The 22,264-nt window shown below is 37.5% G+C and overlaps 1 protein-coding gene across 4 annotated transcripts in view; it reads right to left on the bottom strand.

Moving 5' to 3' along the window:
• Nucleotides 1-210: 210 nt before the first annotated feature.
• Nucleotides 211-22,264, bottom strand: part of LOC131067286 (tRNA-dihydrouridine(47) synthase [NAD(P)(+)]-like) — a 49,178-nt gene continuing 27,124 nt past the window's right edge. Inside the window, exons 4-10 of one of the 4 annotated variants that reach the window (XM_058002268.2) lie at nt 14,178-14,367; nt 13,690-13,955; nt 2,407-2,679; nt 1,682-1,963; nt 1,392-1,512; nt 745-914; nt 211-624 (exon numbers count right to left, since the gene is read on the bottom strand). In XM_058002268.2, the coding sequence (XP_057858251.2) occupies nt 526-624; nt 745-914; nt 1,392-1,512; nt 1,682-1,963; nt 2,407-2,679; nt 13,690-13,955; nt 14,178-14,367 (1,401 nt within the window). In that variant the 3' untranslated portion in view covers nt 211-525. Of the gene's footprint in view, nt 625-744; nt 915-1,391; nt 1,513-1,681; nt 1,964-2,406; nt 2,680-13,689; nt 13,959-14,096; nt 14,368-22,264 lie in introns of all 4 variants that reach the window. The other 3 variants (XM_058002260.2, XM_058002252.2, XM_058002244.2) reach the window with 3 other exon arrangements.

A 22,264-nucleotide genomic window follows, 5' to 3' on the forward strand; every position in this document is an offset into this window, starting at 1 on the left:
CACAGGCATATCTAGAATTGAGGACTTTTGTTAATGTTCCAGATTCTCTGGTGTATCTCGGACTGTAAAAAGGACTGCCACCATCATAAATCAATAAACATATAGAGAGAAATTTGGCTGTGTTACAGATTTCTTTCTATTTTTTATTGAATCTCATTAACATCTCCTGTAACAAATATAGATCAATAAGCCAGATAAAGGGGAAATAAATGCACTATAAAATCATTTGTACAACTATATAAATCAGTGAAGTAAATCTCATACCTATGGCTCTGGCATATGACAGTACAAAAGGATGCTCGTGAATAAAACTGAAAGGTAACATGTTCCCCAATTCGTTTAGAAAAGAAGCTCTCTGTACCACATATGAAGCATAATAAGCTTGGCCACTATTATGGCCTCATAAGATTAATATAGCAATCAGTTAACAGCTATTAATTTGCACCTTTCGGTGCTTCTACAGTGGGCCTTGAGAGAATGCTCAAGGTCAGTTCTGATAAAATGAGACCAACGAGCATGCTGGCATTAACCATTATCTGTACTGTCATATGCATTTGACTTGTGTTTTGGTGTAAAAGTGAATCCTGCTGGAGCAGGCCCCAGCAACATCTCAGAAATACGAATCTGATGTAATATGGAAAATGAATATAAGAGGTTACTGTATAATTCTAAATTTTCCATCCACTCTTCTTAGTCAAACATTCATACCCTAGAAAGAGAAATAATTCTATTACTAAAACTTACCCAATCAGCTGCGCTCTCTGAAGCCATCAATGTTTCAAGATCATTCCTTCCAAAATAGCTTGGAGGCCTCCAGTTTATTCGCTGTGGTACAATATCCAGGAGGCCCACTGGTATATACCTACATGAATAGCTAAGCCACTCCAATAGAAAATGACGGGTAGTTTCCACGCCTGCAATAGGTAGTAAATCGGGAGTTTAAGAAACATTTTCTTCATTTCTCTAATTTAAAAGTTTCCAGGATCACTAAATCATCATATCTCCTGTACTTTATTCCAAACTTGATGTTACATGTTATTTCCACATAAATTTAATCTTCTATAGTTTTTTAACACCTTATTGATGAAAGAAAAATATAATTATATGCAACTATCATCCGGCATAATCATTAAACCAATCTCAAATAGGCATAAGGATCTCGGTTGCCTGAGAATCATAAAATAACTAAAGTACTGTAAAATTGGAGTAGAATTTGTCATGCAGCAATTGGACATCAAACTGTTGAATTATCTTTTCTTGTTTCTGCTTTAGGCAATTACATTATGGTCAGGCACTCTCTTCTTCCTGCTTCTAATCACATAATTGATGCAGATCATTCAAAAAATATTAAATAACCAAGAGAATTTTCACTAGGCATATGAGAGTTACACCTTTTGTATCAGATCCCCAATGCTGAAGTGCAAAACGTACATAATCTTTTAAAATGTCAAACCTCTCCCCAGAACTTATGTCCCAATGCCTTTGTTCCTTGATTTCCGTGAATATCCATGGCTGCAAACACTATATAATTAGAGGACTCACGTATATAACATTGAACCTATCATAATTGGTTAGGTATAGCGTTCCCTTCACATCATAAGATTTTTAGAACCAAAGAAAGCTAAGTAGAATACATGAAAATTGTAACCAGAAATTATAATCAAGTTGCCATGTAGAAAACCTTGACTAAAGCTCCTCGAGCAACCATGCATGTTGAGAGATTTGCCCCATTATTCAAATGCTCATTCCAATCTGTGTAAGCAGAAATATCTCCATTACCAACAACCTGCAGATCATCAGGTGCTTGTTGTGCACACTCATTAATGTAATCCCAGTTTGCAAGCTTGCTGTAGCGTTGCTGCCGAGTTCGTCCATGTATAGTTATTGCTGCTGCTCCTGATTTACTAATATCTAAAATTCGTGAATGGACCAGGTTCCTCCCTTCAAAATAGCCTGTCCGCACCTATCCCAAAAAACATGTATAATTTATTCTCAAAGAATTAGGTAGCTTCTGTAAATTATAGTATCGTTACACTAATATATCAGCACACTAATATATCAGCAGACAAAAGCACTTGAAGAAAGATCATCTATTGCACATCCTGCACTTCCTATGAATACAATTCAATTGATCTAGCAAGACTCAGCAAAAGAAAGGAAGGAGCACCAAGAACATTTAGTGGCAGATGCCTGTGGTGATGAAGGTTGAAGTACCTCTTAATACATTTTGTATGGAATTACTAGTAATATTGTGTCAAATTAGAATAACAAGTAGACCAGACGTGCATTGTTATCTAAACATCTAAAGCAAGAAAAAGTTTCTCATCCACCTTGCAAGCTCAAGGGACACAACATCAGGATGATCCACAATAACTGAGGAAAACAGGCTAGTGCATGAGCATATACCTTGACTGTGAGAGGTTTTTCTATGGTTGCAGCAGCAGCTTTTATTACATTCTGCATTTTTACAGGCTTGGTAAGAAGAGAAGAACCAGCTCCCTTGTTTACCACAATGTCTATTGGACATCCCATGTTAATGTCAATAAAGTCAACAACACACTCCCGCTCAATGAGTTCCACTGCACGTGCAACAATATCTGGATATGCACCACAAACTTGTACCCCAAACAAATCTTCACTGGAATGACGTCTTAATAATGCCCATTCTGAAGCTTGTCCCTGTCATAAAAGTTTCAGTTCAAACAGTAGGAAACTTGACACTAAACTTACAACAGAAATTTGTCACTGATTAAAGAAATCAATTAAATGAAAAGTCAAGACCCGCAAACTCAGTTTACTGCCTTATTATACAAAGAACATTAGATGGGGAAGAATATGCATATTTGAAAATATGATGAGACAAATATGAAATAACTTTAGATTTACAGATTTAATTTGTGTCATAATCAAATTATTCTTCAGTCTCACATTTAATTTATTATAAATCGAGTGTTAGAAGGCTTTCATAGGATTTTTTGTGAGATTATGCTTGAAGCAACCAAGATCAAAGAGACCACAAGATAGCACAATGACAAGAGAGATAAAATATGACAAGAATAAACTGTATTCCTATCAAGATGAAAAGAGATCAACTCGATCATCATTAATTGTTACATACAAAGTAGATGAGCCTGCTTATAAAGGCAAGGTTGAGAGACAAGAAAGCACACAATGATGACATGTGGCTCAATGATATGCAAGGGTAGGTAGGGGTAGGTAGGAGAAATAGTAAAATATTCCACATGAGGTAGATCACCCACCAAAGGTGGAATTATCATCCCACAATAAGTGGATATGATAAAGTAACAAAAACATCACACCATAAAAGGTGGAAATTCTCCTACATACACGTTCCCAATGTATGCACATCTCCCTAAGTGTCTCATATGCAAAATACAATGTAGTGCATGTACCTAAGTAAACTTAAGTAAAGTGTAATTATATCCAAGATGAATAAATAATTACACCAAAACCCCCCCCTTACATGCAACTTAGGGGAATGCACTTAAGTCTACAATGCAACTAAGCAATGCAAGATGGGTCCCGGCTACAAGGCCATGTTAGGTACCCATGTACAAATGCAAATGCAATCTCCCATAAAGCGGGGAAAGAGAGAGAAAACCAAAGGGAAAAAACCCTCCCCCAAAAGAGAGATGAAAACTATACAAAGAACTCTCAAAGAAGTATGTGAAGGACAAAACCCCAAGTGAAGAAAAAGTCCCCCCCATATGAGAGAAGAAGAGAGAGCAAGGAGCCCCCTCTCAATGTAGAATCTACACCAATGGTAGAAGCTTGAAGCTGAATGAAGAAACTGCTCCATGAACGTCGAACAACGTTCCTCCCCTTGGGAAGAAACAAAACCAAAGGTGTATCCATGTATGAAAACTCCCCAATCATGAAGGGAAGATGTAGGAAAAAAACTCATGATGAATGAAGTCTCTGAAAACTGCTCAAGTGTCCCCATGTCGATGCTGAAAGTTACCCCCTCCAAAGGTGGTGTACTGATCCACACTGCTGAAAAAGGCACTCCAAGATCTAGTGGAGATGAATGTAGAACAAGATCCAAAGACTCACGTCTCCTCTAAGGATAAAGAGACATTTTCCAACTATTCTACATAAGAATCCACAACCATGTCAACCTCGAAAGAATGATCATGTAGAGAATGAACAAGAGGGTCAGAGTGCTCCCTCGCAACAATCAAAGAAGGATCATCTCCATCAAAGAGAAGATGAATGTCATCAATGATGTCTCCCAAATCTGCAATGTAAGATTCCACAAACAAACCTTGCAATGTCTGTCAAGTAGTCATCCCAATGAACTGAAGCTGGAAGATGAGATATATCCTGCTGCACTGAATCACAAGAAGGCAAAATTGTCGCATCATCGGCATCATTAGGTGCAATAGGTGATGTGATATCAAGAGGAGAAGATGAAATGCAAGGCTCAAGAACGGGGTCACATGTGAGAATCCCCAAGTTCAAGTACCCAAAGTTCTCCTCAAAATCTGAATCATCACAAGAAGTGTGAGCATCATATGTAGAATCATCCTCATCAATAGGAACAAAATCTAAAAAGGAATATAACCAAGATGCATGATCCACAACCACAATAACAATGATAGCTCTACTCTCCAAGTCTCTAATGATAACCGACTCGGGTGTAAACTCCACAGTTTTCTTTGTTGCCCCATGTGTGATTTGATAGATGGAAAGAAGATTGTTTGTCAAATGGGGTACACACAACACATCATTGAAGGAGTTATCCCCAATGGCAATAGTTCCTTTCCCAATCACATCCATGTATGTATGATTGCCCATCAAAATTTGTGGCATGGTGCAAGGCTTAAATGTAGAAAACATAGTCTGTGAAGATGCCATATGATGAGAAGCTCCTGAATCTAGAAGCCATCTGCCTGAATCATGACTTGTAGTAGCACAAAGAGCTTGTCTTTTTCTAGTCCAAAAAGAGTGAGTTTTCCTGCTTGTTGATGCCATAAATGCTTGTCCTTTCCCCTTTGATTCTGAGGAAGTGGAAGGTGATGAATCCTCCTTCTTCTAGGCATTAGGCAAATCGATGTTGTTATTTTTGAGGATATGTAGGAGCTCATCAATCTTCTTAGAATGACAATGACGCTCCTCATGACCAACCTTTTTACAATAGGCACAAGTAGGTCTCTCCTTCTTTGGTGGATTATCCTTCTTGGAAGAGGATGAATCCCCTTGTTGTGGAGAAGGTGGTGCTTTGTCCTTAGGCTTTGATTGCCCTTTCTTCTTGTTTGAGTTGTCCTTTCCTTGATTTCCTTTGTTCCCTTGAGTTGCCACATATGCTTGAGACTTAGAAGTCTTAAGAATGCCCATGCTTATCAACTTAGTTTGTTCCATTATCAACATGTCGGTGAAAGCATCAAATGTAGGCATTGTGTAGCTTGAACCCATTGTCATCCTATGGGTTTGGAAACTAGAAACAAAAGCTACATATTCTTGTGAAAGCTTGCCCATCAAATTGAAGATCAATTGAGTATCCTTCTTATCAATGCCACAATCCTTGAGTTGTGCCCTCAACTCATTTGCCTTAGTGACATAATCTTGTATTGTATCAAAGTTCTTGGGATCTAACATGGTGAGATCACTATCAATTTGATATCCCCTAATCTCATCAACTTGACCATACAAGTCTTGAAACTTTTGCCAAGCATCATTAATTAAGGTACATTTCTCAATATGAAAGATGAAATCTTTTGATACATACTTTCTTAAGGTACCAATTGCCATGATGTTCTTAGTGAGCCAATCCGAGTGACCAATGGGATCAGCCTTAGGATCAGCGGGAGCAACAGTAGTTCCATCAATGTAATGAATAAACTCTTTTTCCATTAATTTACTCCATGCATCAATTTTTCAAGTAGCATAATTATGAGGAGTTAAGAGAGGAAACTTAGGAGAACCAATAGCAGCAAAATGAAAGAACACAAGAGAGAGAGAGAGCATGAGACACCCCCCAAATTCACTCAATCAAAGAACCCCCCCTAAAATGATGATTTTGACACTTCATATGTAGTGCGTGTACAATAGGCTACTTGCAAACAATGGCAAAGTGGAATTCTGATTTTGTTTTACAACTTGTACCAATAGGCTAAGAACTACAATGCAAAAAACCAAAATGATAGATCTATGCAACACAAGTGTCAAATTGGCCAAAAAAACCATATGTTGAAAGTACAATTTCTACTCAAAATCACTGCAAACTAATAGCAGATTATGAAAGTAGACGAAAATCATGCACTTTCAAAAAAAACAGCACATGAAAAGGAATTCGTATGAGCCCAAACGGAGTCCCAGAAGTTGCAGAAACGGGGATTGGACAAGTACAATCACCAAAGACTGATTTTTCTGAAAAATCTGTCCACCCAAATCAAAAAATAACACCACCACGTGAAAGTACACGAAAAATTAGCCCATTTCAAAAAAAATTGCACCCAAAATGGAGGAAAATGAGCAATATATGGCCTTCCAAAGTTGAACTACAAAACTGAAAAGCTCAATGAGCGGGGGCTGATAAATTTTCAAAAAATGGATAACGTCATCAAAACACTATGTTAAATTTGACAGTCGTATGGCATCACCAAAACTCCACCTCCCTGTCTGATGGGTGTTCGTACGGTAGGACTCGACACATGTTAGTCATTGATTCCGTCGTACTAATAACGTGGTAGGTGAGTCAACAGATGACGTGGCGCTGACTGGGTTACAAAATCCGACATTTCACTGTACAGATTTGCCGATGTGGCAGGTTGACTGGTTGTACAAACTGTTGATGTGGCAGACTGACTGTGCGTACGGTCGTTGACATGGCGAGCTAACTGGGCATCTGTACTGGACAAATATGTTGATGTGTCAAGGTGACGTGGACCCGTCTGGTGATAACACGTGGCATACGGAATCTGAGGTGGCAGTGACTATGCAATCCGTACGATACGCGTTGATGTGGCGGTACGGATCTGCTGATGTGTCGTGCCACGTGGCAGTACGAAAGAGTTGACTGGGCGTATGGCTAGGATGACTTGGCAGATTGCATGGTTGATGACGTGGCAGTATGGACCAATGGAACGTTGCCACGTGGAGATGAGTAGTCTCTCCCTGTCGCTGAGGTGGCGAATGGTGCTATGCCACATGGCAGCTAAGCTATCTCGGAAGTATAGTGGTTCCCGAAACGAATCGTCGATGGGGAGTTGACTAGTGGAGGTTAAAAGCAGATGCCGACAAGCATTGGGGGGCCGGCACAGAGGTTGCCAGCAGATCGGTGAGCAGTGTCGGAACTTCAGCGGAGGGAGTTCGCAAGGCCGACAGGAACTTCGGCAGCGACCGATGAGTTGACCATCGGCAAGGGCCGGGAGGGGTCTGCAGGGCCTACAAAAAGCGCAGGCTCGTACGGTACGAGGGGTGGGGTAAAATCCCCCCCCCCCCAAAAAAAAAAAAAAAATATAATTTTTATTTTGTATTTAAAAAATAAAAACTGCGAATTAAAATATGGAATTAAAAAAATTCACAGAAAATTTAAAAAAAAAAATTTATCTTTTTTTTTCCAAAAAAATGGTACCATGCAGCGAAATACGCTGATTTTTTCCTCTAAAGCCCGAAATCTGATTTTCACCCAATATAGGCGAATTTATAGTCAAAATTCATGGAAACAACCCTCCGGACGCAATGGAGAAGTTGGATCTAGTCTAGGATGCCTCTATAAGATGCTGCTCCTCAAATCTATCTCTTGACCTCCTTCAAATACGCAATAAAATCTTTCCAAAGGCTATGCAATGGTGCTCCAACCGCTCTGATACCATGTGAGATTATGCTTGAAGCAACCAAGATCAAAGAGACCACAAGATAGCACAATGACAAGAAAGATAAAATATGACAAGAATAAACTGTATTCCTATTAAGATGAAAAAGAGATCAACTGGATCATCATTAATTGTTACATACAATGTAGATGAGTCTGCTTATAAAGGCAAGGCTAAGAAACAAGAGAGCACACGATGATGACATATGGCTCAATGAGATGCAAGGGTAGGTAGGGGTAGGTAGGAGAAATAGTAAAATATTCCACATGAGGTGGGTCACCCACTGAAGGTGGAATTATCATCCCACAATAAGTGCATATGATAAAGTAACAACAATATCACACCATAAAAGGTGGAAATTCTCCTACATACAAACTCCCAATGTACGCACATCTCCCTAAGTGTCTCATATGCAAACTACAATGTGGTGCATGTACCTAAGTAAACTTCAGTAACGTGTAATTATATCCAAGATGAATAAATAATTACACCAACAATTTTTATTAGATTTACTTTTTTTGCGAGACTTCACTTACGTCTTCTCAAGATGTCCACAACTAGTCATTTACACTAGTGACATTGTAATTTTTCATGTATGCTTGTTATAGTTACAAGAAGGGAGCCAAGTTGGCAGAAAAACACCTCTAAACATTTGTTGGTAGGGGAAGGGAACAATATTTGTCCACTACCTTGGGCTTTTCATCCTCAAACCCTTTCCCCATTGAGAAATCTTTTAGAGCATTTAGTGCCTTATAAGTCACCCTTATCTTGCAATTCTATTTGATGTGGGAATAACATGAGTATAATCCCACATGTATGCAAGTGTTAAATGTTGGAAGATTTCACAAGCATTTCAGTTAATAATTTACCTTTTTGTCAGTTTCACTTGTGAAACTATAAGTTGTCTAAACATGAGCTCCATGAGTAGCTATTTACACTAATGACATTATATTTCCTAATGAATACTAGTAATAATTACAAATGATGGGGATGCACTTAACATACTAGCACCTCTAAGCATTTGTTAATAGGAGGAATACTAGTGTTCATCCGCCACTTTGAACTTTCCATCCTCTAGCCTCTTTCATCCCTACTAACAAAAGATTAGAGGTGTTTGTATGCTAACAGGGTCCCCTTGCTTTTTAATTATTTAAAGCACATGCATAAGAAAATAAAATGTCTAGTATAAGTGATTATTCATGGAAGTCATCTTGAGATAACTTGTAACTTCACATAGGTTAATCCTATGTTACCAAATCAACCTAGAACTACTTGGAATTGGGTATAGTATAATTTAGTTAAAAATCAGAATTAGGTACCCTATGGAAATTTGTAATGTCCCCTTTCTAGACGATAGGAGATGAGCAGGGGTTGACCTATCATTCGAGATCCCGTAGGTCAACAGTATGATTAGGGGACTCATTCTGAGGGTCACGGAGCTTGGCAAAGGCTCTGTGAGCTATTTTGGACCTTCAGACGGCAGTTCCTATTTTTTAGGGAGAACTGACAATTGACTAGATGACCACCCTGGGGACCAAGGAGCAAAGCAGGATCCTTTTAAGTAGTTACAGGGGTTTGGATAAAGGTTCCCATTTTTTAGGGCGAGTCCCTACTTTTTAGGAGAAATCGTTAGTTCGCCTATTAGGCAGCATTAGTGATAACAATGCTTCAGATGGAATTCAGATCTGAGTCTCGGATTTCATTTTATGAATAAATAAGAAAATATTTTAATATTTCCTAAGTTATGGATTTAAATAAATTATTTTAAAGTGATATTATAATCACTTTATAATAAAATAACTTATAATAAGTTGGCCCACTTTTTTCTAGGCGTTTTGAGGCATAAAATATTGTAATAAAAAGGGGAAAAAATTATAATAATAAAGTATAATGCCTAAGGGGTCAATTTTTGAAAAGGCATTTGGAGGTCATTTTTCATTATTACTGAATTCATTTTTACATAGCTTCAGCATTGGAGAGGTCTGCAACAACAAGCCACGGTTGGAATTCAGGTTGGGAACGAACACTCTCATCTTCTACAGTGTTTGGACGAAAACCCACACACTTGGAGCATTGAAGGATCCTCTTTCAAGCCATTTGGGGTCAATATTTGGAGGAGATTTTACAATTACAGCAGGTTTGAGATGACAACAACAGATTTGAGCAAATTGAAGGACTTTTCCAGCAAGTTAGTTGCCAATTGGTGCTGGCCATACCATTCTTACTTTTCCTGTGAAGCCAATTAAATATATTGAAGGGTTTTAGATTTGGAATTTGTTTGTACATTCATTGTTGGCAGCAAATAAAGACAGATTAGTGGTTCTTTCAGGGAATTTATAGCAGATTTGGGCTACATCAGCATTTTAGTGGGGAAAAGAGGTTGATTTTGGAGATTTCTCCTGGCAAGAATTAAAATAAAGTACCCGATCTGCTATTTCTTCATTTATTTGTTTTTGGTAATTATATACTGGGAGAATAAAACACTTGGAGCAATTTACAGCACTTGGAGGCTCCTGTATTGTTTTGTGCACCACCTCCAGCATCAAAATAAGCTCATCCAAGCTAGCATAGGACACCTGGTAGGCCAATTTTGGCTCTAGTTGTCTTAAAAAATTATTTACTTGAATTTGTAATTTGCTGGTAATAAAATCAGAATTTTGAGTTTTCATTTCAGTCAAATATTCTTTTATGCATTCAATCCTATTTTCATTCCTCATTGGCAAAAACTCAAAAAACATCGAAATTCACCAAAAAACCAAAACTCTATTACGCTGGTCAAAGATTGAAAATTGAAAACCAAAACTTCAGATCGGGTCAGATTCTTAGTTGGAATCTTTCAAAATTAAACAGGTAACTGATTTTATGTAGCAGAATTGGACAAGTATGTCCAAGGACATATCCAAGCGATTCTAAGACTAAAAAAAACAATACCCTAAGCAATTCCACATGGAACTAGTGCTTGTTCACTTTTTGTCTAACATGCTTCATAACAGCAGTGTGTAAGATAAATAAAACTTCCTCCATGGAAGAAAGGTGTTTATCTACTTACTATTGTGAATTTGTCTAAAACAGTAAGTTGATTCCTTTCATTGCATTTACAAATGTAAATTTTAAACAACAATAATAAATGAACTACAATTCTATTAAGCAAAGAGGAAAAGTTAGAAAGTAAGTCCATAGTTCATTGATTGATGCAGGTAGAATGTAAAAGAAGGCCAAGGAAAGTTCTGGAAGAAGTGTCTGAAAACTAGAATTTTGGAACAGATGATCTCAGCCTGGAAGTTGTAGTAATGACCTCAAGAAGTTGGGGAGAATTGCCAAAAAGCGGTAGAATAAAGAGGATAATTGAGAAGAAGTTGAATAAGTAATTCCCAAATTCATAATAAATTTCAATGAGGTACAAAATGCAATTTTATAAAGTTAATAGGAAGCTAGCTGTTTCAAAAATGCAAAAAGGCTAACAGAAATGGTTTTTGGCCATTTTAAAATTTGGTTTGCACACTGGACACTACCATGGTTCCAAAGGTGACCAAGTCACTACTGCAATCATACTAGAGTCCAAGCAGGATGCATTTTCAAATAACTACAACTAGGGAGGAAACAAATACAAAAGTAAGATTGGGTGAGCATAGCATCTTCATGAAGGATTTTAGGCTTAGAAACAAGTTAAATGAATCCTAAAACATATCTAAGGGAATGGATGCTAAAATGGGTGCACAAAATAGAGTGAAGAATGCGAAGTATGCACTTTGTGACTGTAAAAAATGCTTCTGCATACAGAACAAAGTTTGAAGCAACTTTACGTAACATTATGGAAAGCTTTAGCAACTTCTACAGAAACATTGCTAGCCAGATAACTGCAGAAGCTTTGAAGGTTTGTTTAAACCATTTATTAGATCTCTGCCATCACAAAAGGCGGCAATCATTTATTTGATTCTACAAACCTTCTTACATGTGATATTCTTGGATGTACTTTCAGAAGAGTATTAAAAGCTCTCCAGATTTTGGTCAGACTGGTCTCTATTTTTGAACAGTTGTCTGAATGGACTGACAGCTACCTTTCTTCAGCCTGGAAATTCAGTTGTAACTCCCTTTCATTCAATATGTGGAGTTGCCCCTCCAGTGAACGACACATAGTATGTATATGTATATGCATACATACATATATGTATATAGCACATACATATATATATATATATATAGTTTATTTCTAATTTAAAGCAAGTTTATTCATGGCCAAGCATGTCGGTCTATTTACAGAAACACTTCTCACCATGTGACCCCTGCATATGTATTTCTATTCAAAGTAATATAAAAGCCATTATAATCTAAGTTACCAGGGTAAGGATATGGGGTTTTGCCAATCACTTTAGGACCCCAGTTCAATATGATGAAGAAAATCACATACAAAAAATGTATGTATTAAAATATCGAAATGAGTTACCATGATATCAATGTTAACCAGTTATAAGCATAAAAATTACAAAAAACTATCAATAATCAATAATTTGAAAAATCAAATGACTAACCAATATGAAATGTGTCTATTCAAAATGGGAATATAGCCAATGGTCATAAGTCAGACTCAAGGATTATGTCAATAAATCATCAAGTTGCTCCTCACTGTAAGTCAGTCAATAATCGATTCATTTGAACTAGGTTGAACGGGTCTAGCTCCATTATGCAGCTCTTACATATAGGCTTAAGATTAGCTAATTGTGTGTGTGTGTTGTATGTTTTCTTTATAACCGTCAATTGACAGCCAGGTATGACTCAGGCACCCTAAGTCTGGTTCAGGTACATCCCAAATGGCAAATACAACATTGCCATAACCAGGAGGTACCTAGTTGGGACCACCAAAGATAGTAAAAGAACCCAGGAGGTACTTGGACTACTACCAGTACAAGGGCCTCTAGGGCAGTACCGTAAGTTTATGTTATTATTGTGTTCTACAAATAGGTCTTTTCTGTTATTGGTAATTCTATTGAATTGAGACTTAACACCATAGACTGAATCTTTAAGTACAATTGCGTGGCAAGGATTTGTGGTCAATAGAGATATAGAGAGCACATGAAGATTGTTGAGAAAATGATAGTTTGTGTGCAACTAGAATGCCAGACCGCATTTCAATGGACTTAAGTATGTGTGGAAGAAGGAAAAGCATGGGAAGAAAGGCTCTCAACAATTGAAGAGGCACTAAGGGTTGAGGTTGAGATAACGACTTCACACTGATTGTACTGATTGAATCTCCAGACTAACTCAACATGTAATTTTCATCTTGCAAATGTTTGAAACACCACCACTATTGATGATTGAAAAATTTAACTGTTTGCGACCATATCTCAGCATAAACATAAGAAGAATTTCTAATGCATAGGCCAACTCATGATCATTGTCAAATCTCTTGATTGTGATAAGCTCACCATCAAGCATTAAAAGTAAAACAGTACAATAGTCATGATGGAATCTACAGAAGAATAAAGACGGAATTTTTTAATAGTTGGGACAGAAGAATCAATCTGGTCAATGCAGCTGATCTAGCCAATGCAGACATTTACCCTCATCCAGGCATTTGCCTTGATGCAACAGCCTGGTTAATCTTATGACACCAATGATCATTAAACCCCACTTTATCCTTGAAATTTATTCTCATGGAACACCACAAGCATGCCTGTGAACAGTCTTTACATCACAACATAGGAATGAATTAAAAATTGATCCTTGAAAATTGCAAATTAAATATTAAATAACTACAAAAACCCAATCCATTAACATAGCAAATTAAATTTTAAAAACTACAATTAATGCATACAAATTTCTGGAATGAAAACTCTGCATAAAGAAAGTCAACCTGCAAAAGATTGGAACACATTGCCATTTCACCACAAGTGATATCTGCTCCTAAAAGCTTACACAATCTTCGGAAAGGAAGATTTCCAACTGTTGTAAGAGGAGCAAGATACAGCTTTCCTCTAAAATCTATGAGCTTCTTCTCTCGCAGATTCAATTTGGCATCATTATCAGTTTCAAATGTATCAAAATCAATCTTTGTTTTAACATGTTCAGATTGAGATTTGCTTCCATCCTCCACACCATCTGTTTTCTGCTGGCAGTCATCTCCTGTAGAAAAGATTACATGCTGTCATTTATTATTCCATACTCAGAAACAAAAGAATTCAAGCAACTTATAGTGAATTAGGGACATAAGATAAAAACAAAAACATTTTTGAAAACGCTTCAGGTAATCAGATCAGATACCATCAGTTATTTGACCAGCACCAATATCCCTTAAAACAATATCATCTTCTATTTTCGCTTTTTTTGAGGGTGGAAGATCACCATTTTGATTATTTCCCCCCTCGTTATTTTCAGTACCAGATAAGCACGGGCAGCTACTTTTGTTGGATAGAACAGAAGATTCTGAATCAATTTTCTCAACCCTTGGAGAATCAACAGACTCGTCCTCTGTAACATGATCAGGAGCAACATGTTTTTCAACCGTTTTGCCTGACTTTGGTTTACCTTTTTCCTGTTATTTGTTCACACAATCAAAATTAGACAAAAGACAAGGAAAACAAAAATTAATGAATAAAACCAAAACATGAAGACAATAGATGTGCTTGATTAGTAAATGACACTTGTAAGACTTGCCAGCACCTTTCTAGATACCAGTAATGCAACCAAACCTATACTTGCTAGCCATTTTCAATTTTTTTGATCTGTTTTCCCCTACTTAATGAAACTGGTGATGCCACATTTGCTTTCTTCAGCAAGCATGTATTCGGTCATGTTACCAAGTTCCTCTCTAAATATTCAAAGGAGAAGTAAAGCCTCTCAAAGTAGCAACACTTCTTCTGCAGGTTGAACCTCCATAAGTGATGATCTAAATCCATTCCATTTACAAAAAGGAAAACACATATCCCAGAAAAATCAGAATTAAAAATATGACACAAAAATGTCAATGTGAAGAAAACAGAAGAGTATCTTTTCTACTGCTTCTCTTTTTAATCGGATCTTGTCCACCTTTTATCCTGTTTGTGTTTCATAATCTTTCTCATTCATATGCTTAGACTTGAGATGCCTTCTAGAGTCAATTTTTTCTATAACTTCTGATGTAACTTAGGTCACCTTGAGAATTTTTCACTATTTGATCATTCCAAGACATTTTTTATTTATTTTCTGGTCTGTTTTTTAATAATTTAATATTTCAGTGCTCCACCTGGACACATTCCCAAAAAAAACCCAGCATTTCAGAGACAAGGGCATTCCAAGATGGGGACGTTTCTGAGATGCAGGGAATTGCAGGAAATGTGCCCCCACCACACCACCACCATTGGGACATCCCCCAGACGTCCAGGGGACTCCCAGGAATCTCCCAATCATCTCAAGGATGCTCAGGCATCTCCCACAGATGGCAAGCCATAAAGGCACTCCAAACTTTTAAAAAAAGAAAAAACACAATTTTTTCTTGAAACCTGCACCCAAGACCGAATCCTAATGGCCAATGGGCTTCACATAAGCCCCCCAAAATTTATAAAACTCCCTTAAATCCTCATTTTTACCCACAAACATAAATCAACAACAAGCTGATAGTGTGAATGTGAGAGTGAAAGAGTGAAGTGCTGCAAGTGCAAGAGGTAGGATTCTACGACTTTTTTAAAAAAAATATATTTTAATAATTACTAATTAGTTTCATATTCGTATTCAAATTTTCAATGTTTAATTTCGTAGACATGGTGGCGAGTGCATATTCATTGTTCAATGTTCATATTGTCATCAACATTGAAATTTGAAAATCAAAAAAATCATATACACGTAAATTGCAAATTTCAATTTCAATTTTCAAACTTTAAATAGTTATTAGCTTAGCTTAGTTTTAAATTTGCAAATTTGCAAAAAAAATTAATTATACAACAGCAAGCTGTCACATTTTTTATTTAAGTTTTACAAATTGAAATTACTTTTATTAGTTTATTAAATTATATGTTGAATTTTTTATTTCGTCAATCTAGGATTAAACTTTTGTGCATCCTTTGCTTTTTCACTTCATGAGACTTGAAGTAAGCAAAACAAAAGTGAAATACTTGGTTAACAAATATTAAGGAAAGATTTTTATTTGTGTATCCTCTGCTTTTGCACTTTGTGCAACCTGAAGTAACAAAAAACAAAAGTAAAATCTTTGAGTCTTAATCCTTTGCATTATGTGGCATGCAAAGTTTGAATTTTGATTTTAAAATTATGAACTTTTAAATTTTATATTGTTTATTGCAGTCACTATGATTTCTCATGGCATGAGTGAGGATGAGATTGAAGTTCAAAGTAATTATGCACAGAGGCTGATGAAAATGTAGAAACACAGAGGGGTGACCATGAAACCCAAACCATAAGTTCCATGGCGAGTGCAACTGCAAATATGAATTGCCCCTCCATAATACAGGCAAATTTTGTTGAGGGTCCCTATCCTAAGTCTCCTTTGAAACAATTTGCAACAAAATTATAGGGCAGGCCTCAGACATCTAGGGGCACAAGGTTGTGTAAGTGCCATTTTTGTAACCTTGAATTTCCGGGCAGCATTATCAGAGTTATGCCTACTTCATATCCAAGGAAGAGGTGTATATGTATTTGAGGAGTTGGGGAGAAACCTGAAATTTAGGGCTGAGATATGTAGGCTATGGAATGGTGAAGACAATCCAATTGCACCTACATCTGCTTCTTTGTCTTATAGGCTGAGGGGTCATCAAAGCCAGCCACATTCTTCTACTTCTAGTTTGCAGAGGCAAGTTGCATGTATGCCAAATTCTTCTACTTCATGGGCTAACGTGACAAAGGCTACGGGGAAACAGAAGTTGACAATTGATGCTTCTAACCCACTAGATGAAGTATTCAACCTATGAATCAAAGATGAGGCAGATGATGCCATTGGTAAATTCTTCTTTGCCAACATTCCTTTCCATGTGGCTTGATCTCCTATTGAAAGGAGGAGACGACGAAGGTAGCAAAGGCAGGACCATCATATGTGCCACCAAAAGAGACAAAATTGAGAACCACAATCTTGGATAAGAACTATTCCAAGATAAATGTGTTAGTGGAGCAAATGAAGGAATGTTGGATGGCAAGTGGATGTAGTATGTCATGGATGGGTGGACATCAATAGGCATCGTCCACTTATCAATCATGGTTACATGTTTAGAGGGCCCATATTTTCTAAGGCAGTTGATCGTTCAGGGCATCACAAGGATACCAATTCTCAGTATAATATCCTCAAGGATGCTATTAAGAAGAGTAGGCCACAAAATGTGGTCCAACTAGTGACAAATGCAGCCCATGTATGCAAAGCTGCAAGAAAATTAATTGAGGCAGCTTATGAACATATTTGGTAGACTCCTTGTGTGCATGCCATAAATAAAGCACTCAAGGACATGGGAAAGATTGACTGGATTGAAGCAGTGGTTAATGATGCTTGAGATGTGTTGATGCATATCTAAAACCACCACACTTCACATTTACTCATCAGAACCTTCTCTAAGAAGGAATTCTTGAAACCTATCGAAAATAGATATGCATCCTATTTCATTTTCTTGGAGAGAATGCTTGAGCTGCAAGAGGCGTTGCAACTAATGGTTATGACAGAAAAATGGAATCTGTGGCCCTAGTCCAAGACAAAGCAAAGGAAGAGGGTGAAGGATGTAGTGAAAAGTGATGGTTTTTGGTGTGATGCAAAATATAGTCTCCGTTGTTACTCTAATTTTCCAAGGCATTAGATATGGGAATCCCAATACATGGAGAGGTGTATGAGTGCATTAATTTTATGATAGACCAAATGAAAGTTGTCGTGTGAGAGGACAACCCCACATTAGCATTCTACAATGAGCTCATTTGGCCAATCATTCAACAGAGAAGGGAGAAGCTCAATGCTTCCTTGCACATGGCTACCTATGCATTGAACCCCAAGTGGTATGTGCAAAGGCCTAGCAGAGTTACACCCATATAGGATGTTGAGGTGAAGGCAAGGATCATGAGAGGCATCCAAAAGATGTATGATCCTATGGAGGCTGGCATTATTTGTACTAAGTGAACAAAATTTGTCACTCTTAGAGGCTATTTTGAAGAGGCCAAGATCAATATGGAAACTATATATATGAGGACCCAATTTTGTTGAAATGATCTTCACGATGTCTTTCACAAGTTTCACATTAGAATTAAGTAATTTGGGTTTCAGACTGGCTGTTCAAGTATGTCTCAGATTGCAGACTTTAATTCGTTTGTTTGCTTAATACAAATCAGTGGACTATGGTAATGATATTCAATGCATTCAGAGTACAAAATTAAAATAATGATTGCTGAGAAAATATTCGGAGCAATAAGATCTGATCTTTTTTAAAGATGGCACCAGTTTAGGACGTGTTGTGACCTTTTCACACATCGCCCCATTGCTAACGGGGACCCACTCTTTGCCGGCTTTCTGCGTTGTTAGGTTAGGGTTTTGGCTGCTTAGTGGGCAATTTTGCGTTTCCCGTGCCCGAGTCTCGGAGTTTTGATCATGCCCAGTGCCGTCTAGGGTTTTTGAAGTTATAGGATCACGTTGCAAACGTTGATATTTTTAATGATCCTAAGTTTTTTCTAAGTGTAGACTTATTGAGCGTTAACGTGTTTTTAAACACGTGCATCAGTGATTTTAAAGTGCCAAGGTATTCACAGACCTTTTGGAGTTGTTTTCTCACTCCTAGGGTATTATTTATGATGATTTCGCACTTTATTCCAATATTTTCCTAGCGTTTTGCTCATATTTTTTTGGAAAATTAGCCTAAGTCTAGTCTAAATTTAATGTTTTTAAGTGATTTTGAGTGGTTAAAATGATAAAATCCTAAGGGAAATCCTTATTCCAAGGGTTAAAGGGTCAAATTCCATGCTAGAGGTGCTTTTCCCTCACATTCCAGACTACCCAACCCATTCCCCCACTCAAAACCCACACTACACATGGGTTTCCCCTGAAATCCATACTGACTACTATTTTCCCCCACTGTTTATCCATACCCAAATCGATTTTCCCCTGGGAGTGTTAAAATTTGGCTAAGTGTCAAGATTTATCCAAACTGCCATCGATTTTCCACCAGGAGTGCGGACTGGAGTGCGGATTATAGTATGGACAAAGTGTCAGGATTTATCCAGACTGCCATCGATTTTCCACCAGGAGTGCAGACTGAAGTGCAAACAACATTGAGGATGATTCCATGCCTGGGTCGATTTTCCACCAAGAGTGCGGACTGAAGTGCAGACAACGTTGAAGATGATTCCATGCCTGGGTCGATTTTCCACCAGGATTTTTGTGACAACTAAGTGCGGATTTTTGTCCGGATTTTCATCCAGACAGACGTCGATTTTCCACTGGGAATATTTTGAAGAGTTTTGAGTCCGGATTTTCATCCAGACTAAGGTCGAAATTCCACCAGGGAGGTTTTTTCCAAGTTAAGTTAGTTTGGAGTGTGGATTTTTCAATCCAGACTGCCATCAAATTTCCCCTGGAGGTGATTTTTTGCAAGTAGAGTGTATTTTTGTCTGGATTTTTGTCCAAGCTCATATCGATTTTCCCCTAGGAGGTTTTTGTGTGCAATTTTGATGAATTTATGCATGGATTTTTATCCAAGCTAGGGTCGAATTTCCCTTATGGGGTAAATTTTGACATCTTAAATGATTTTTGAAAGGATTTTTCAATCCCAACCTAAGTCGATTTTCCCCTGGAGGCTTAATTTTGATTTAAATTGCAGTATTTTTAATAAATAAGCCCCACTTAATTGCTTTTAAATAATGATAAACAATTATTTAATATTTTAAAAGCAAAATTTAATAACTTGCAATAATCATTTAATATTTTAATCTTCTAGAAGCAAGTTAGGTTTTCACCAAGCAAATATATATACAAGTGTTTTATCCCACATTGTTTGTGTGGTGAAAGACAGAGGTGAAAGCAAGTATAAGAGAGGAGCCTTAGCATTATTTTATTATTATTTCTACCAGGTGTCTACATGAAAGCAATTTTTCTCCAAGTTGGGCAAATTTTTAGCAAGGCGTTTTGGTGAAGTGTGGGATTAAGGATTTATTTTCCTCCATTTTTTCCAGCTTGCTGATCTATTCCCCTTGGCTGCCATTAAAGAACAGTTTCAGAATTTCGATTTTGTTAAGTTTGGCGATTTTTCCAAATTTGGCATTTTTTGGTGAAAGTTGGCGATTTTATGTTTGGAGACTTGGGCGATTTTTTTTCTCCATCATTTGCTTGTTGTTCAGATCTCCATTGTTCTAGATCAAGCTGCCATTAATAACATTTTCAGATTTTCATTTTGGCCCCATAGTTGGGAAAATTTTGATTGTAGTTTGAGAGTGGTTTGGTGCCACATTTTGGTGATTTTCATGCATTCTTGGTGGCTGCCATCATCTCCAGCCTGCTGATTCGCTTCAGATCTGAGGTTTGCTACAGATTTTGACCTCCATTAATGGCTGCCATTAATTTTCAGACTTAAATTTTTATTGCCCAGCCAATTCCAACTTAGGCATTTTGCATTTGGAGGTGTTTTATGGAGTTTTTTGTGCATTTTTAGACCATCTTATCATTGTTGCAGGTCTGAAAACTCCATTGTTAGGCGATTGTCCTCAGAAATTTTCATTTCCAACAACCTAACCATTTTGGCGATTTTGCTTGGAGAAGATTCCTTAGCCATTTTTCATCATTTTCAGAGATTTTTGACTAGTTTGCAAGGTGCTAGTAAGTCTGAAGTATTCAATTTTCAGACTTATCCTCAGAAATTAATTTTTTACCAGCCATACTTACATTCCTGAATATGATTGTTTTGATCATTAGAACTGATTTTTATCAAGATTATGCACATTTTGAAGATTACAACATGTTTTAAAGAGTCTGATTTTCAGGTTGTCTTCAGAATTGTTGACCTCCATTGTTGACTGCGGAAGGTGTCTTCAAACATTCATTGTGTGAAAACACAACCTTTCACCCTTTTCCTTAGTCATCATTTATCCGGTATACTCCTTTGCATTTTAGCTTGCATATTTTCTAAGCATAAGGAGGTATTAATGAATTTTATGGAAGGCTTCCATGCCTTAGTGTTGTCACACTTTGAACTTAATTGCTAAAATTTATCAAGTGTATGGATTATTTTCCTGACTCCATACTCTAAATTAGCTAAATATTTAGAAAGTCAGGAATTTTATTAAAAGAACATTATTTATTTTCCTAAGTCTAACTTCGAGCTTTGTACAGGTGCGATGTCAAAGTTGAGATATAAGGATTGGAAAGAACTATTGAAGATGCTGGAAACTGGATTTTATCCAGAGCTTAAGATTTCATCCAGATGGAAGGAGATCACTGATACAAACATGCATTTCCTAGACTTCAACCAGATACAGCGTCGGATGTTCGGAGTCAAAGATCAGGTTCCTTCCCTAGCATATGCGAACATTATGAAGAGTGGCATTTTCCATGCCGCTGGATTTCCACAGTCCATACAGTGAGTGAGCTTATCCTAGAGTGTACACGATGTTACGATCCGCTCACAAGAATGATTAAGACCCCCAAGGGCGTTGTCATCGCCTACCTTGCTGAGGATGCTATTGCAAAGGTGTTCAGAATTCCACGCGGAACAAACATGAAGGATGTGACCAAGGAGGATTATGCAGAAAAATACACGAAGAAGATGGGTGTATGCAAGAATTTAGTTAACAAAGAGTGGATGATTGAGCCTAGGTCCCATCCTTCCAAGGCTCCCAAGACACTCATGTGCATAGATTTTAAGGAGGAATATAGTGATTTGATATTCCTACTCAACAGAGTGATGGGGATGCCGCAGGGAGCAATATTTGATGGATGGATGTTCTACTTCATCCAGGATTGTCTTAGAGGAACACTAGTGAATTGGTCAAAGATTATAAGTGGCAACCTGGATTTTCAGCTGAGGAATGTAGAGCGGTCCAAGTCATTCGCCATGACTTCTTACCTGATGTACCTGCTTGCATGGTTTGTTTCATATAGAGGATTAATATGCAAAGGTGAAGTCGGGAATGGGCAAAGACAGTTCAAGAGTCATGAATGCTACCCCCAACTGAGCATGTACAGAATTGAAGACTATAAGAGAGTGAATGATGCATTCACTATGTACATCACACGAATGCTGCTAGGCGGAATCCACAGAAGATTGTCCAAGGAGGCAACAAAGTTAATAGAAAAATATGGATCATGGTATATACAGTTTCCCACTTTCACATACCTGAGGATTCATAGGTTTCAATCTGAACCCTACAAACTTCCTAGGTATCCTACCGACAGAATGATCTTGTTGGAAATGGTAAGACAGCTTCTAGAGTTCGATGTTATCCAGAGAGAGAAGCACAGGACAGGAATGACATTCCCTATTTCAGTT

The sequence above is a fragment of the Cryptomeria japonica genome, chromosome 5, assembly GCF_030272615.1.
Source record: "Cryptomeria japonica chromosome 5, Sugi_1.0, whole genome shotgun sequence".
In the NCBI taxonomy this organism is placed as follows: Eukaryota; Viridiplantae; Streptophyta; class Pinopsida; order Cupressales; family Cupressaceae; genus Cryptomeria; species Cryptomeria japonica.